Source organism: Puntigrus tetrazona, chromosome 3 (assembly GCF_018831695.1).
Source record: "Puntigrus tetrazona isolate hp1 chromosome 3, ASM1883169v1, whole genome shotgun sequence".
NCBI lineage: Eukaryota > Metazoa > Chordata > Actinopteri > Cypriniformes > Cyprinidae > Puntigrus > Puntigrus tetrazona.
In genome coordinates this window covers 12,072,166-12,090,559 of record NC_056701.1, presented here as the reverse complement: position 1 = coordinate 12,090,559, position 18,394 = coordinate 12,072,166, and the positions used below count along the sequence as shown (strand labels likewise).

Sequence of the window (18,394 nt, the reverse complement as noted above, 5' to 3'; positions counted from 1 at the left end):
AAAATTCCACATGCATGTTCATGCAAGTTCATTGCACACAGGTTCTGTTCTGAAAAGCAGCAGCGCTTCTATGTTCACACTGAGTGAGTGGCTAAACTAAGGTGATGTGCTGATTTAGCTCCAGTTAGATTTAAGAAGAGATCCTTAGAAGAGTCAAGCCCTCTGCCCCCCCCTCTCACTCCACAGTTACTGAATATGACAACCTGATCCTCATAGACCGCAGCTCTTGCCATGTAAGGCTTGTAGGAGACTAAGACCATGTCGACCTAGGAATCAAATGCTACTCAAAAGAGGACAGGGTCATTACAGATGGCCACTGCTGAGGACTGAGAATAGAAAGCAAAGAAGAGAATGTAAAAGCAAATTTAAGTTTAATTGGTACACTATAACAGGAAATATACAGATTTAGTCAGTAACAGGCACAATAAGAAAACTATCACAGGATAATTGTAAATGATTGCATTGATCTGCACTGAAATTCACCTATAAATTCTTTTGTAGCATTTTCAAGACACAGCATAAATAGTAGGAAACATATGACCAATGACATGTTTTGTATATCGGGACAAATACTAAAAGTTTATATATGTCATTTTTTAAACACAATATAATGTGTTTTTGCTCAGTTTTGCAAAGAATAAATAAACTTTAAAGCCAGAGCAGAACTGTTGTGTGTCACAGTGGAGCAACACAGTGATGTTTAGTTTCTGAATGAATCCGCATTTTGAACAAATTGTGTGAATCAATGTCTCAAAGACCCATTTATAAAGAGCCATTTACTTCTTTCATGAAGGAAACAAATTAATTACATTTACAGCCACCTGCTGACAAATTTAATTGCTTATTTAGAGTATAATTTAATGAATTCATATAATAATAATAATAATAATAATAATAATAATATAATAATAATAATAATATTAAAGGGATAGATCACCCAACAAAATCTTTCATTTACATTTATTTTCATTTCAAACCTTTTTTTAAGAAATACAGAAGAAGGTATTTTGAAGACTCCTGGTAACAACTGTTTTGGTTACCAATGGATTACTGTGTAAACAAACAATACTGAGATGTTTCTCAAATGATCTTCTTTTATGTTCCATATGTTCATGTGTAATAAATGTTTTGTTGTTGGATCAAATAAAATATTTCTAAAGCCTCAATTTGTAAATGTCTATTTGATGTGTTAAATGAGAAAGTATCTTTAAATAATCATTTGTGGACATTTTCTCAGTTGAAACATCATGTAATTAATTACATAAAAAATTTAATCTAATGACAGCCCTAGTAATTACAGCTCTCCTGGGTGGTTATTATCATTATGCAATGCCTTTTCTGTCCCTGTATAGGGAAAAAATTAACTCATATTATATTTAAAAACTCTGACTATACAAGAGCACTATGCTCAGTTTAAGTCTAAGATGCAAGATGCAAGACTTCCGATGCAAAGTCTAAGACTTTTCTTTGAAATATTTTTTTTAATCAGGCTCCTATGAACATAACGTTAAATATTTTTGCATTTAATGCTGACTAATAACCTTTTGTTTGCCATTAAAGTACTAAATGTAAACATAGGACCCTGATAAAAATGCTAATTTAAAAGAACAATGTTTTTCTATTTCATTTTCATATACAAAATAATACCAGGTTATGATCATAAATACATTATTTGAATTATTTTCTTTTCTTTTAAAGGACAGTTTTCTCCACGTCCCTCTGTACTGTTTGACAACTCAGATCATTTAAATATTACTTTTCAAAACTTTAGAACAAATCAAATTTGTTCAAAAATCTCTCATACAATGGAAAAAATCTGATAAAAACAATGTAGTCATTACATTTAACATATCAAGCTAAAATATCACAAAGAATCATACAAAAAATGAGTATATAAAATGCACACATTTACGTATCTGCACTGTCAGCAGAATTTTGATCTGGAAAATGTGGGCCGTTTAGAAGCAATACCTGAAACAAAGGCAGAAGAGACATGATAGTTAACAACATAATATTAAATATTATATTAATATAAAAAAATATATATATAGATAGATAGATAGATAGATAGATAGATAGATAGACAGATAGATAGACATGTCAAGATATATAGATTCTGTGATGATGTTATGGCTCGATCAGTGAGTAAGAAAATACTGTAACTGTATATTTATGAAAATAAGTATCATTAAAATGTTACAGCCAAACCAACACTGTAAACACTGTTACTAAGAGGGGACCTGAGAAACATAAGCTACACTTTGACGCTGCAAAGAGGGGGAAAGGCAGAGGAGAGTGAACACCGCACCTTTGTAAGGAAGAGGAGGTGGACGTGTCTGCTTTACAAGATCACTGTGAGACAGCGCCTCCACTATCCAGCAGAGGGCAGTAGAGCAGTACTCCACCTGAGTAACAAGCAAACAGAAAAAGACACAGAGTATAAGTCAAAAAAAACCTGAGGTCCCCTTTAAAGCACAGGTTCATTAATTACATTGATCGGCTGACAGCTTGGCACATTCTCAAAGTGGATCTACATTCTAAAGGCTCGTACAGTGATAGGGAGAATGACGGATGGGCCTTGGTCTGCGCTGAGCAAGCAAACACAACAGCTGCAGCTAAAATAAGGCAAGGCCCATAGTCTTGCACCCACAGACGCATGCGTGAGCTCCGTGGGGCGCTGCTGAGATTCAAAAACAGGTGCCACTGTGTTTGATAGCCACAGGTAGACAGGTGTGGAGAGTTATCACAAACCTCCGACTCCAGTTTTCTCAACCTGTGATCGTGATTGCGAATCTCCGACATCTGCTTCAGGACGCTGTCCACCCTACACACACATATGGATACAAATATACACATTCTGTCATTCAAGACGCCCGTGCCTGATTCAGCAGGGGTTGACAGTCTCTCCCCCCTTCACACGCACATAAACGCGAAACGAGAGCCGCCACTGCGAGGTTACTAAATGCCCCCGGGTGTGTATTACATACAGATCTACTTGTCAGTGATGGATATGTTCTCCGCTCACTCATCTTTTTTAGAAACTCACATGTGAAGTATGTGAAATAAATTGTTGATCTGAGAGTATAAAAAACAGTAACACGATTGACTGACTTTGTGGAAGTGCGTTTAAGCCGCTCCGTGTCGCTCTCTCGTTGTTTTTTGCCTTGCATGGAAAGCAGGTTCTCTTTCAACGTTGACTCCCACGTGTTTAGCAAACTGGCCTCTTTGTTTTTCAGGTCCAACACTATGGAAAAAGACACACCTCACGGTTAAAGGGATAGTTCCTCTAAAAAATGTCATTATTTACTCAGCTTAATGTCTAACCAGACCTGCATGACTTTCTTTCTTTTCTGAACGTAGATGGTAACTAAGCCATTAACTGTTTAAAGTTCATTTAATTTAAATGAATACATTTTAATTTAAAGCTCCAGAGAAGAAGGAAAGTCGCAGAAGGTAAATGACAACAGGACTTTCATATGTGAACTATCCCTTTAAAGATCAAATTAGCAATGAAGTATATTGTAGCATCATATGTCAGAACGCACTAAAGTGTTGGCTCTTATTGGAGGGCAATCTCTGAATGACTCTTTTGAAGAAGATATGGAGGTGGGAGATGATGATGAAGGGCGGGGAGAGGCAGGGGCGCGAGTGGTACTCCACGATCAGGTTGTAGCGCTGGAACTTCCAGTGTACGTCACTGTGCTCCTGGACTTTATTGAATGTGTAACTGTAGACAAATAAGATGAACACACAACCATCAAAGCAGTACAGTTAGAGAAGTCTTGCTGTATTGTTGACAGACTAACGTAGCAGCAAAAGAATTCTGCCACTAGTGTTTCATTGCTAGGGGTACACCAGTAATACATTATTTAATTTATTTTATAGTCCATAGAAAATCATTGTTTTAAATACAAAAAGGAAGGCATGTGATCAGTGATCAGTGTTGATGGCGTAGGTTTTTACCTGAACATTGCAATGAGCAAGTTCACCAACAAAATATTAGTGACCAACAAGTAGACTGACAGCAGAATAAGAACCAGCCAGTTCGCATCAGACTGTGGGCATGGTTCTGCCCCCTGATGGATGAGTGTCACGTTGTCTGTACACTCTCTCTCCTGTCGCTTGTCAGCTAGAGTCAAAGAACAAAACTTATTACAACACAATCAGTAAAATCAATGTTTGGGGTCAGTAAGTATTATTCTTATTCAGCAAGGGTGCATTAAACTAATCAAAAGGCTTTTTACATTGTTACAAAAAAATCTGAATTTTTGAAAGGTGACTGTGAACTGTACAGTAAACACAACAGAGAAACAGAAGCACACACACACACACACACCATCAATTTCATCCAGTGGTATCTGCCCATATATGTGCATGTAAGGCCTGTAGAACACGCGCCGAATTATCCAACCAGGACGAGAGTCATAGGAGTATAGCAGCGCCTGATTGGCTACTCCATATGCCATTAGCCACACCCCCAGGAAGAACAGGAAGAAAAACACATCTTTCACCTGTGGAGTACAGGATCATTTATTAATAGAATTATATGCACTTTTAAAGGCACACTGAAAATTAAAGACTCCTCCTCACCATTTTCCCAACTATGATAATTTTGGGACCAAGCTGTTTGTGCACGGCAAATATATGAATGAGTCTGAGTGTGAAGACCACATAGTCTACACATAGTACGGCTCGACCAAAATTATACGTCCACGGAAACATCCTGTAATAAAAACGCACATGCACTAACCAATTCAATCACATGCATGTACATACACAGGACAGATTTCGCTAAATGCACCTGCAGAGAAGCCCGAGAATGAAGAGCGTGAGGGCCGTGATGTCACACTTGTTCCAGATGTCCTGGATGTACTGCTTCATCCTTTGAATTACAGTAGTAGATCCTACAAAAAACGTCTGAGAGGGAGATGAAGAAAGATTCAGAAGACTGAACAAGTGCAATTAAACAAGTGTAAACACAATGGAGATTGTTCGTACCTGTCGAATCTCCTCACAAACCAGTGTGAAAGCCCAGAAATACAACACAAGCTCTGAGGGGGCGGGTCCGTCCGGAGGCGGGGGCTTGAAGTCAACCAATAGCACGTAAGCAAAGAGGAAAAGGAAGAGGAAGTACATCAACACGTTGCCTAGAAACGAAGTGACCGGTGCAAACCAGAACTGCCGCCATCGGTGTAATAAAAAAGGCCGTTTTAGAGTAATAGCCTTTGATGCTGTAACATAAAAATATAAATGTAAGATGTAAGAAGTCAAAGTTTAACAGGATTTGTGATAATGCAATTTAGACAAACCTTCTGGTTTTCCTTTTAATGCATTACATTCCTCAACATCGTCTTCCCTGTGAAGCACATACATGACTGTCTTTATTTTGTGAAATTAAAAAGTGAAATTATTTATGGTGCTGAGAAACCATGAATTACGTGTTTATAACATCAGCCAATGACTCGGCTCCATCGATGCTGTCTAATTCTTTACCCTGATGAAATTCCTCTGGGTTTTCTTCCTTCTCCTGCTCCCTATAGAGATCAAAAGGCATTCAAACTTTCATGACTCTACCAGAAAGAAAACTAATATCGGCAGAAATTATAGCGTACTGACTTGAAACTGATGAGGTTGCTATAGATGAAGGGAGGCAGGAAAAATGACAGGACCAGTTTCCACACTTCTGTATTGCTGTCCATGTCTCCCCACCAAATCTCTGACAGTAAAGTCTACCCATGGATGGGATGAAGAACCATGACACCATTCTAATTAAGAAATATTGACAAGTAAACATGGTACCACTGCTTACCTGCACCCCATCATGGCTGAAGAAGAGCCGGGCCTCAGCCGCGGTGGCCATCTGCAGACAGGTGGCGCTCCCCCATACAGCTGACTGTCTGATGAGAAGCTTGCAGGAGCGTCTCTCATTGCTCTGATAACACTCACTGAACACATCTATGAAGAAAGTCACGAGAAAATGCATAATGCATGTAATCTAAGATTTCTTAATGCAGATTTTCTTAATTCCTGCAGCATTAGAGACCATTAAAATTGGTCCCTATATATATATATATATATATATTTATAAAATATAATTTAATTTAATTTAGTTCTTACTTTTAATCAGTTAAATTAATACAAAATACAAGCATTTTCACTCTGGCTGTGTCATACTTTTGGGACCCACCAGAACACTGAGACTCATCTGGCATCTCTTTAACTTGATTCACACTCACCATGTGCCAGATTCTCAAAGGTTTGAGCAAGTTCTTTCATGGAGTGCTTGGTCTCAGTCTCTGTCTCCAACTTGGAGAGCTCTCTTAATATTTTACACCCAGCAAGAGCACTTAGCACCGACTCCCCCGCCTAACATTGAAAGAGAGTAGGTGAAAGGAGCAAAACAAAGCAAAATTATATAAAAAAGATACACTGATTATGGTAATTATCATGATTAATCACTCCAGCCATAATAAAAAATACATCTTTGGTATACTGCATGCAACCTCCTGTTACTGAACACTTTTACTTGCTAAATAAATTAACATTAGATTTGTACAGTTGCACCAACAGCTCAATACTATAGTGTGTTACTGAATTCTCATCACTAGATGTCAGTATAGAGTCCAGGATGACTGTCATATGCAACTTTAATTTACTTTGACTTTAAAACTATGACAAACAATACCATTTCCCAGAAGTAGATAGACATTTCTCTGCGATTCTGAAGAACAGCCCAAATAAACAGAGCTATCCAGGGAGACATACAGCGCTGTTTCCGGTACACACTCTCAGTTAGCAGCAACTTATTCACATGCTGAATGGACGAGACAGAAACAATCACAACAATGTTATCTATAATATATTAACGTAGGCGCAACCAGTCAAATAATTTCACCAATCCTAAAACCTCTGAAAAAGCCTGGTTGGTACCTTCATCGCTTTCCTTGAGGCCCATCCCTGGTCTACACCAAGAGGAGTGTAGTAAAATGGCTGACAGACATCTTCCATAATTTCTGATAACACCCGAGAAACCTGAGAGACAAAAAAAACATAATTTAGATGTTGTCTTATAATAAAGACATTCTCTTTCCCTGTTTTTTTGGGGGGGGATTGTCAATAACCAATTCAACGTATTCGATCCACATCTAACTCGACTTAATCAAATGAAATTGAATTATAATTATATATTTTCTTGTTTTCTTAGGCAAAGGAAATTATGAAAGCCTGCTAAAAACGTTTCAATATACATTTTTTGGTACAAGGTACAAGTTATTTGTCAACATGCTTGAACAATCTAACAAAACTGAAAAACAAACTGAATATTTAAGAGGGTTTTTATTGCTCCATTTGTTAATTTGTTTCCCCATGCTTAACAAATGTTTGTGTGTGACATTTGTGTGCGAATTATGTCCATATTTCATTTCAGGAAATACAACCAATAAATGCGCTTCGATGTGGCATAACAAAAATGAATCTTTTATATTAACTCTATAATTTCTGTTACGTTCTTTTTAAAATCCTTTTAAAACTGTAACCCTGGTTTCATCGTCCGTCGTTTTACCTCATACAGGGTGAGGTCTCGAGCAGCAGACGGGGTGGTGAGGGAGGTGGCGTGGCTCTTGAAAGAGTGATTCTCATCAGGTAAAGCTAAGCGGGTCTGGGAGCCAACTAATCCCACTCGCTCCTGCAGCCTCCTCTGGAGGAAAGAGAACACCGGATTGCAGTCCGACAGCGAGCTGTAAAGGCTCTCTAAACGCTGATACGTCAGATAGTCCAGAATGTTCAATCCATTTTCCACGAAAAGGCGCACAAAATGGGGCTTGTCGTTCACCAGAGCATCAGTCATTGATTCCTCTAGATCTTCATACTAAGAAAAAGATTATATCAAAAGAAGCTGTAATGCTAAAACACACGTTCACAGTTTTGGGCTGGATCTGGTTTCATTCATTTAGCTATTAATCGTACCCTCCACTGGATGTCGCCATGAAAGAGTTCACTCTTGGCGATGTCCACTCTGTCCCAGGCCACTGCCAGCTTCAGCTCTTCGGTGTACTCACTAGGGTCACTGGCATCCCGTTTAGCAGCTGAACACACACATGCATACATAAACCCATAAGTACATGCTGTAGATGTGTTGAATTCTCAAAGCAGGTGATTTAATCTCACCTCTTACGAGGGCTCTAAGGACGATTCTGTCAAAGTCATCTTGTCCTTCCTGGTCTCCGTGAAACACAGTGATCAGATCTCGGTTGTGATAGATACTAAGTGCCTGTGTGAAAAAGAGGAAAGTAACTAAAAGTAAAAGAAATACCTTCACCCTGCGAACACTCTCTCTCCACCTCACCTGATCCACAAGCTTCTCCAATTCAGTCACAGAAGGGAAGTGTTTTTTAATTTTCTCTCTCACTTGATCCCTGAGCTCAACACTGGCACTTTTCCTGATTTCCTCGGCAGTGCTTGGTAAAGTGGGACTCACTGGTGGACTCAGTGGTACGTTGAGATCCTTTAGTATTGACGCTATAAGGTCTGCCGCTGGACCCGATCCTGCCAGCACCAACCACGGATTGGTGTTTTTCAGAGATAAATCCACTCTCTGCAATAAGAAATACGTTTAAAACCTATATAAAACTGCCTTTTTAAAAACCATACATTTACATTTTTAGATCCCTACTTTTATGAGCATTTATGACTGTAGCTGTAAAAGGTGTGTAATAAATCACTGGTGGGCCTCATTCCAAAAACAGTGCTATATGAAAATAGCAAATAGCACATGGACAGTTGGGTTACAGGCTATACAGGCAGTATGAATAAAACAACAAAGTAATCTTTTGTTTTCTTTATTTTGCTGTATTATACACTAAAATAATTAAAATCATCTTGTGTAACCACCTCTAGCATTGCAGCATCTCCTGCTATCAGCACACACAAAACAGGAATCTCAATGCTTCCACTACCTGTTAAGAACAGGAGGAAGACAGATTTGTTAGTATAAGAGAAGTATAGCATTACTCAAAATAAAGTGAGCAAAAACAAAGAACCTAACCAAAAAACTCGTCTCAGAATCGCATGCTCATTTTGATCCACCAGCGAGCAGTGTAGTTCTCATATTACATGCTATGAAATATATGGTGTCTTTGTGATTTTGGATAACGTCATGTAATGCTGCAAAAACAACTTCCCTATGTAGGGACAATACACATTATAAGTACTACTAAATTAAAAGATTACAAGGCCATTTAAGGCCTCAATAATTACCAAAATAGCAGCATAGCAGTGTTTTTGATTTGATAAAATGAAGTGCATAGTTCCCCAGGGATGTGCTTGTGATTCCCATCAGTCCCTGATGAAGGTGCTAGATAAAACATTTGTGATTTTGCTGTTGTGCTTTGTGCTCAAGAAGAAATTTTTTGTTTTATTTTTCAGTTAAAATGTCCTCTTTCTCTCACCCCAGATGCCAGTGCGCTGATGGGAGATGAAGTTCTCCAGGCTGGCTCTGAACATTGTTTCACTACCTCGGCTTCTAACACTTCCATCATCCACCAAGAGGAAAGCCTGGTGGTTGTTGTCCAGGCAGCTGCATTCATGGGGCATGTTGTGCACATAGTACCGCGCTGGGAAACTGCCCTTGTAAAAAATAACCAAAAAGAGCTTAAGTTAAATACTAAAAAAACAAAGGCCCTTCTTGTCGGTTCTAAGTATGTTTTAACTAAAACCGAATATTTTAGCTTGTCTATTGGTAACTGCTCAGTAAACTTTTCTACCCAGGCAAAGATTCTCAGGGTTATACTGGATGGTTTTCTTTCATTTAGTTCTCACATTAGTAATATTTTGCGCTCTGCATTTTTTCATTTACACAGTATTGCCAGACTTAATTTTTCACTTTCTCAACACAGTCCTGAAGTGCTCATTCTTGCACTGGTTACATCTTGGATTGATTATTGCAATTTTCTTATTTGGTATTCCTGAAAAACAACTTCATCGACTGCAGTTAATTCAGAATTCAGCAGCTACAATAGTTACACGTACATGTGTTTTTAATCACATAACTCCAATCCTTTTTCAGTTGCACTGGCTTCCTGTTCACTCTCGTGTACGTTACATAATTTTACTTCTTATATACAAAGCTCTTCATAATTTGGCACCACATTATCCTTCTGATTTCCTTCATTTGTGCACTCCTGTCTGAGAATATCCTCTGCAGATTCACTGTTTGTTCCAAACTTTAAGTTGAGATCCTTCGGTGTTAGGGCTTTTAGCTGTGCAGCGCCGAAGTTATGGAGCTCTTTACCTTTACACATTCGCCAGCTGGACTCAATTTCCCAATTTAAAACTCAGATGAAAATGTATTTGTTTAGAATAGCTTTTAATGATATGGCTGTGTAATTGTGTTGTTAAAATGTTTCTATTTTATGCTTTTGTTTTATACTGAACGGTGTCCTTGAGTGTCTTGAAAGGCACTTATAAATCAAAGGTATTATTATTATTATTATTATTAAAGAGTAACCAACCATAACTTTTTACAGAGCAGCCTAGCCAAAGTCCTACAGCAGTTCAAAACACTATTCAGGCCTATATGACATTTAGTGAAATGCTACTGTACACTCTGTAAAACTTCTCTGGGCACTGAACTACAATTAAAAAGGTTCTTGTGATATTTCACAATATATGCAAACATACTAGACTTCAGATCACATATTATGCTACTATGCATTAAATTCATTTGTCCCAAAGTTAGTTAGCCTAAAGTTCACACAGATGTGATCTACAGGTAAAGGTTAATAACAAAATTAATGCATGATTTCATTACTAATACAGTGCCGATTATTTGTGTCCAATGACCAATATGCAAAACAAATTATTAATTATAGTTGCATAATAAACATTTAAAAATAATGATTACAATAATGACAATAATAATGATATATGTTACAAATTAAACTGAATTAAATTAAAATAATAATAATAATAATGATGAATAATATTATTAATTTCATTAAATCTTTAACTGTAAAGATCTGTAGAAATATAAGCCAAAGGTCTGTCTCTATTATATATATATAACATACATAATAAATAACATAAAATTTTTTGACATGCATACATTTTAAGTGTGGCTTTTATGTGAACCGTTAATACCGAAGCAGAATGGAGTCATATGGTAATACCTGTGGGTTTATGAGTTGCTGACGTTGGTAAATCAATCCCCAGGGCACAACACCAACAGCTATAACTTTGGCCTGGGAAAGAGATGAAGCTGTTGCACAATGATCCCTTACTGCCTCACCTACACAACGGCCAACACCCTCCCTCAGACCTGACGTCATGATCCAAGCCCCTGGAAAAAGAAAATGAGAAATACTATAACCTAAATAACTGATAGAGGTTTTTTTTCCATAATGCAACACTTCTAGATTAAAGCCATTTGCATTCTTGCCATATACACAATAAACCTTATCAATACACTAGAAACACACTGGAATGCCACTGTTGAGTAATACTAGTTTACTAGTCTATTACTGACCTTAACACTAGTCACTAATTACTGGGTACATGAAAATTGCTGCTAACATGTATTTTCCAGAAAACATTTCAGTAAAGCTACCTGTCCTACCTGATCTACTCTGTGAGCCAGAGGTGGCCCAACACATTAATGCATATCAGAGTTAAATATTCATAAAACACAACTGTCCTCTGTATATCAATATGCAGTAATATATGTTACATATTATACGGCCTTTGTTTAGCGTTTCATTTTTTGTCATCAGCTTTGTTATTTTCATTAAATCTCATGACTTATCATGTGGATGTTTTCAGAGGGTTCAGTCAAGCTCAAGTCAAGAAATTTGTGGTCTCCAGTTTCACAAACTGATTTGATAGAGTATTTTGTGTGATAAGGCATGCATAAACATGTTGGTCAGATAAACAAAGACAGACATTTATTTTGCTATGCAATAATAGCTTTTTGATATTTTATTCATTACTTTAATTCAGTTATTACTTCATTTAAATGTTTCTTTCTTACATATATATATATATATATATATATATATATATATATATATATATATATATATATATATATATATATATATATATATATGCATGTATAAGAAAACTGAAACATTTAAATATAGTAATAACTATAATATATATATATATATATATATATATATATATATATATATATATATATATATATATATATATAATGAGCTGAATGAGCTAAAATGAGTAATGACTAAAATTAGTACTAAACAAAAAGTACTAAACAAATAAATAACAGTCTTTATCTTAGTTTTAGTGCACAATATTAACCCAGGTAGAAGGGTGGAGGGTGAAGGGGTAGAGTGAACAGTCCACATGTGACTGGTTAGATAAGTGAGTGTAAAGGTTTCAAGCACTCATAACTGAGCTGAAGATACAGGAGCAGGTGAAGTTACCTGTGCTCTGAGCGGCCCGGACTAGACCTTGTCTAATCACTTCTCGCACCCAGGGTTTCACCTTCTCCTTCCCCTCTCCCCCCATCACAGACACCACCAGATTGGGTATTGGCAGGCCCCACTGTGACGTCATCAGCGAATACACATTGTCTGGAGGTGTATCATGTGCCAGGCGCAGAAACTTGAAAAGATGAATCACATATGAACGCACAGCAGACAAACGGTCTTGAAACCTGTGTGTGTAATATTATTTTTCCCCAAACTAACACACAGAAGCATTCAGACATGTTCCTCACAAGCACAAACATGCAGGACATTTACAATGAGCTGTCACTCAAAAATGTCTGATCGTAGGATAGGATTTGTGTGGGAAGACAAATACTGAACAATGGGTCTGCCTAAGGCAACACACGGTATCAAAAACATCTCAGAGGTTATCTTTTGTTGCTGTCTAAATTTAATTGGCTTTAATGTGGTTATGAGAAGTGTGTATGACCTCAGGCTCTGCGGGGTTGGTTAAAGGGAAGTTTATAATTGCTTCGGATTACTTGTTTCATAGTAGTTCTGTAATTGCCCAGCGGCCTGGCATACTTTTAAAGGTAATGACAATAGACCTTAGTCAGGGTAGTGCTACACTTTTTGACAGGAGTAAAAAACAAAGTTGTGAGGAACAGACACACAGTGAGTTCAATGGATTGCAATGCTGCTTAACAAAATGCAAATTGTTCAGTTGATGAAACAGCTTTCCAAAAAAAAAAAAAACCCTCCAGTAGACTTTTTGTCATTTCATTTGGTATTTTTCCAGAAAGCTTTGGTTAACTGTGGTGCATTTGCATTATGTTTATTGATGTTGCACTGTAATTTGTGAATATATCCTCACTGTAAAGTATTACCAATTTATCATAGATATTATCATGGAGTACAAATCCTAAAGGACTGTCATTTTACATGCTTGAGGATGGGTAGAAAGAATCGAGACACCCACTGGTCTGTTTCTGCGTCCAGCTCCAGCAAACTCCAGCTGTCCAAAGGCATCAGTGGGGTACTCAGAGGTGTGTTGTTCACTGTCCCACTGACTGATCGCACGATCATCTGCCGTTATGGATGCATGAATGTCCCGTGCTCCACCACACTGGCACAAAGCCCCATTACTGCCACAGAGAGAGACAGAGAGAGAGAGAAAACTGTTAAAACGGTCTTCGGTGGGTTCAGAATTCTCATATATTTACTATTCAAACCATCATTTCAGAGGAAGAGACTTCAAAAGCCAAAAACAAATACATTTCCATTTTTTGTGTGTGCGTGTCATTCATGTTACAGTCAATTAATCAAATGAAGACATAGCTGAAATGAAACAGTACGTCACGTAATGTACACATCATCGCTAAAATTAATAAATGAAATGAAAACAGTACCTGCCCTAACCCTTTTATGAATCATTACATAACAATAGCTTGGTAATGGGAAATGAACAGGGAAAATGCACTGTGTTGACAAATGAGTTCACCTTCATTCAAGAAAAAATGACCTGTTTGTTGACCCACCCTGCATTACTAAATCAGCCATTTAACGGCTCAGATCATATTACCAGAAGATCAATGTGTATGTTAAATAAGAGAGTATGAATGGACTAAATGGTTTCTACATACACTAGTAAATCTGAATGCAAAATAAAATGGAAAATGGCTGTTGTACCTGGATAAGTCCTCCACAAAGGTGGTGCACACTCTCTTTTTAATCATCTTTGGGATCCAGCTCTACAACACAAGCATTGCACAGTGAAGAGTGAGCCAGAATCATTTTCACATGCAGTTCTGGTTTCTTTTCTTTCACAGTCAGTGACTGAGGAGAACAAACTATGAGATTACACTTGAATGGCAAAAGAATTTCCAAGGAAATGTTGGAATGTGCGAAATGTGATTCTAAACAGATTTGTGACTCCTGTCTGCTTAACTATTTCAAAACCAATAAGCGCCTCATACACTCATAATGTGTACATTATTATTTATTATATTTTCTAAATGAATGATATTTAATTTTCTATTTCTATATGTTGTTCTTGAGAGTAATGAAATAGTAATATAGTAAATAAATAATACAGAGAACATGAAGAAAGCTTACGCATATTTAAAATGCAAACATCCGAGGACAGACAAATGTGTGTATGTATACATGTGTGTGTATGTATATATATATATATATATATATATATATATATATAGGCCTCCTCATCTTTATTCTGCAGATTGAGCAAGGGCAAAAACCTGTTAAACAAGCTTGTAACTTTAAAGTTTGGTTAATCATTGCTTGTGCAACATCAGAGACAATCCAAACCTGATTGTAAAGGCCATTAAAACTGTCTTTACATTCACATGTAGCTTGTAATTGTTCCATATTAAGACACATATCCTTACATTTTACATATTAAGGTGGAAACTATTGAAATTTATTAGGAGCAGAGCGTCTTTGATAAATTGCTTCTGCTGATATTGTTCTCAGTCCACTGGATAAAGGAGTACAAAAAATGCAGCGGTTCAAGACAATATCGGTGTGGAAACATAAAATAGCTTGAGAAACTTTTATCATTCAACTTCTTACAGCCTGCGCCTAGAAAAAAAACCATGACGCTTTTACAGATACAGGACTGCTAAAATAAATAGGTTATTAATAAATCTGACTTTGAAAAAGCTTAAACAACACAAATAGCAATCCTACGTCTGCCCTGTGAAATATATAGGTGACTTCATGACATTATTTAGTCCACTTTTAATAAAGTGTTAAACACACACCTGATCATTTTGGGATTTTCTCTCTCCTCCAACTCCTTCGTTCTCTTTCTCGATTTTCTGCATTTTGATCATTTTCCCGTCTTGTCCGGTTTATTAGAAACCCATATGTCTTCATAAGAGATCCATGGAGAGTCTAGATGCAATCATGCTCCAGTTTGCTATTTAGTTATGCTCGGATTCCCGAGATATTTAATGAAACTTATTCTGAAGCCGTAGATTCGAAGCCCCGCCCACACTACACGTCTCACGCGCGCCCCTCTGGACGCATTCCAGCGCGAGCTCGAGATGCGCTACGCCGTGTGTGTTGAATTAAACCAAACAAACAGTTGTGGGATGTGAGGGCAAGGAAAACAAATATGCGGCCCTGATAAGAGCAGTAGAAGAAGAATATGATAAGAGAGAATTTATCACGTTGTTTTATACCAAACATTTTCAGGTAAACTGTGATTTGTAACCAACGGCATGGGTAAGTTTACCTTTGGCTATGGTTGTAAATACTTAGTCCCGCTATATTGTTTCGTTATTTAGTGAAAAACGGATACTTTTTGTTATCAGAAAACGTTTCTACTTTTCACGTCTATACAGGCGTGTCTTTTTGAAGTTCTATTGACCTTAAGATGTCATTTCGGCGTGGCCAGTTATGCTGGTTTGACTGAAGTTAGTTTGAGTTCCAGGAAGTAAATAATTGGATGGGTCTTATAAGCTTTCACCTGTAAGAATCAAATATTTATTCATTTTTTTCAAATTTATACAGGATAGGGTACTCTCTCTCTCTAGAAAGGGGAATAACATTTAGAAATAAGTTAAAAGTAAAGAAATAAAGACCAGTCAGAAAGAGCTTTATTACCAAGTATGTTTACACACACAAGAAATTTGACTTGATGACTGGAGCGTCCGGTGCAGAAAAAAGTATGGACATAGTGCAAACATACATGATCGTGCAGACATACATAGGAATAACACAGTAGAGATGGAATATAGCACTAATAAAAAGAACAGAAAATTAATTATTTTGGTCAGAGTACGTAAGAAAACCTTGCAAGAACATCAGGCCCTTCTGTAGCCGAAATGAACCACTTTGTTCACTTTGATTTGGCTTTGTAGTTTATATAATACATATTTACCCGACTGATAATAAATTTGTTACATTTGATTTCATTCTCACTTACTATGAAATAATTTTTTCAAGTAGATTAAGCAAAGGCATATGTTAAATCTCAGATTAGATAAAGTATCGAACGCATGAAATACTTAGTCATTACCTATGACTGGAGGTTAAGTGACCATGGGGTACAATTGTATATCGCAGGTGTGATACACCATCCTACTGAATGAGTAAATATGAAGTAAAGAGTTAACTAGAATCAATCATGTTATAAGAATTAATGATTAGAAATGAACAATTAATTGGCATTTCAACCAAAGTTTGAGGTTATAATAAAATGGAGTCAGATTAGAATTTAACCTAAATTTTGCATGCTGAAGAGGCCAAACACATACGAAACCTTCATTCCCAACTGAATACCATCCTTGGACCAATTCAGGGGCCCTTAAATATATATATTACAAATGTAATATAGTCAGGATATTTTATAAAACTGAATGAAAATTTTATAAATACCTGTAATATGTTGTGACTGAAAAAAATGTCCAAATGTGTCTAAAAGAAATGCACTAATTTAAAACGTGATGAAGAGGTGTGAATGTTCACACTTTGCAGTAAACATTTTGCATCCACCACCTTAATGAAGGACATAATGCAACAACGGTATACACCATGTAAAGATCTGAAAAAAGTCTTACTCCAGTATTAATGCAGGGGTTTCTTTTACACTGATGAGGTCTCTGCCCATAGTGGTGACTACCTCAGATTACTGTATACTACCTGTTAAACTTTCAAGATTAACATGGAGTACAGGTCTGTTTAAATCAATGATCAGGTCATCATGGTGTTGGACACGAGCTTGAGTTTCCTCCGGTAATATTTATGTCTACTTTATTGCTACCATGGAGGCTAGATCTCCAAATGTTTATAGAAATAAAGGAAAAGGCTAAATGGGGTTGAGTCTGGTCAGTATTTGGATGAGAGACCTCCTAGGAAAACCAGGTTGCTGCTGGAAGAGGTGTTAGTGAGGCCATCGGGGGTACTCACCCTGTGGTGTGTGTGGGTCCTAACGCCGCAGTATAGTGCTGAGGACATTATACTGTTTTAAAGAAGCACCGTCCTTTGGATGATGAATTATAACAATCAGCTCCTGACTCTTCCTCTGGCACTGGTGTACTATTGCTGCTGTCACATCAACCAGGTGGATGCTGCACACTGGTGGTGCTTGGGGAAAATGATTGTAAATTGCTTTAGGTGTACAGCATTACAGAGTAAGATGTAAATCCCATCTTTATTCATTCATTCAAAACAATGCAATATTCATAGGATAACAATTTCTTTGTTACCTACAAATGAACAGGCCGTCCTTACAGCCCTCACTTCTTTAAATACATACTAAATTGGTGTATATTAATGAGTTTATGCCGACAAAATGAGACACGATTAATGGTAAGAGGAAAGAATCTAACAGGTGTTTTTTTATGTAAACCTTTAAATGAAACCTTTCAGTACTACCTTTACACAGTCCTTGTTTTGTCCTCAGCAGATTTCACCCTCAAGCTATACATATTTTTACATTTCTAACATTTGACTTGTCATTGATGTTTACTCACACTAATCCCTCTAGTGTGAACAACTGTCTTACTAGCTACACTTGAAATATTTTAAAAATGTTTGTTAAAATATGACCCAAAGCATGGTTCTAATTGCGTTGTTTTATGGTTAAACTAAAATGTTTGTTAAAGCGAAAGTGTACTGATAATTTATTGCCAGGACATAATTTTTTTCTTACTGTGTATGGTACCTGAGGTAATCATATTGCAAATTTGATTTGTTTTAAAGATGCAAATTTGTCTGTTGCCGTCTACGGCATAATAACTTTTTATAATAATAAGGCGGGAAACTGTAACATCTGTACTATATTTAGTATGTAACTCACAGTAATCAAGGTCAATAATAAGGTAAATCGTGCACCTAAATATGGGAGAAATAAATCACAAATGATGTTGAACTCTGCTCATAGAACTTTAAGCTGAAAACTGATGCTTTGATTAAGAAAG

General features: G+C 36.9%; 1 protein-coding gene across 2 annotated transcripts; it reads right to left on the bottom strand.

Moving 5' to 3' along the window:
• Window positions 1-354: 354 nt before the first annotated feature.
• On the bottom strand, window positions 355-15,419 carry trpm4a (transient receptor potential cation channel, subfamily M, member 4a). 2 transcript variants are annotated; one of them, XM_043230519.1, is made up of 28 exons: window positions 15,230-15,419; window positions 14,136-14,197; window positions 13,426-13,591; window positions 12,441-12,621; window positions 11,166-11,335; window positions 9,447-9,624; window positions 8,890-8,954; window positions 8,345-8,593; window positions 8,167-8,269; window positions 7,966-8,084; window positions 7,562-7,867; window positions 6,931-7,032; window positions 6,686-6,814; window positions 6,237-6,366; window positions 5,810-5,955; window positions 5,617-5,729; window positions 5,439-5,534; window positions 5,310-5,356; window positions 4,999-5,231; window positions 4,802-4,917; window positions 4,591-4,723; window positions 4,337-4,511; window positions 3,964-4,129; window positions 3,546-3,727; window positions 3,112-3,244; window positions 2,752-2,824; window positions 2,309-2,405; window positions 355-1,971 (listed from the first exon to the last, which is right to left on the bottom strand). In XM_043230519.1, exons 1-28 carry the CDS (start codon window positions 15,299-15,301, stop codon window positions 1,925-1,927), a joined length of 3,789 nt encoding a protein of 1,262 aa, XP_043086454.1. In that variant the 5' UTR covers window positions 15,302-15,419; the 3' UTR covers window positions 355-1,924. The 2 variants fall into 2 exon arrangements, with proteins under 2 accessions (XP_043086454.1, XP_043086464.1); XM_043230529.1 differs by lacking the exon at window positions 14,136-14,197 and having other exon boundaries at window positions 15,230-15,366.
• Between the last annotated feature and the right edge of the window lie 2,975 nt (window positions 15,420-18,394).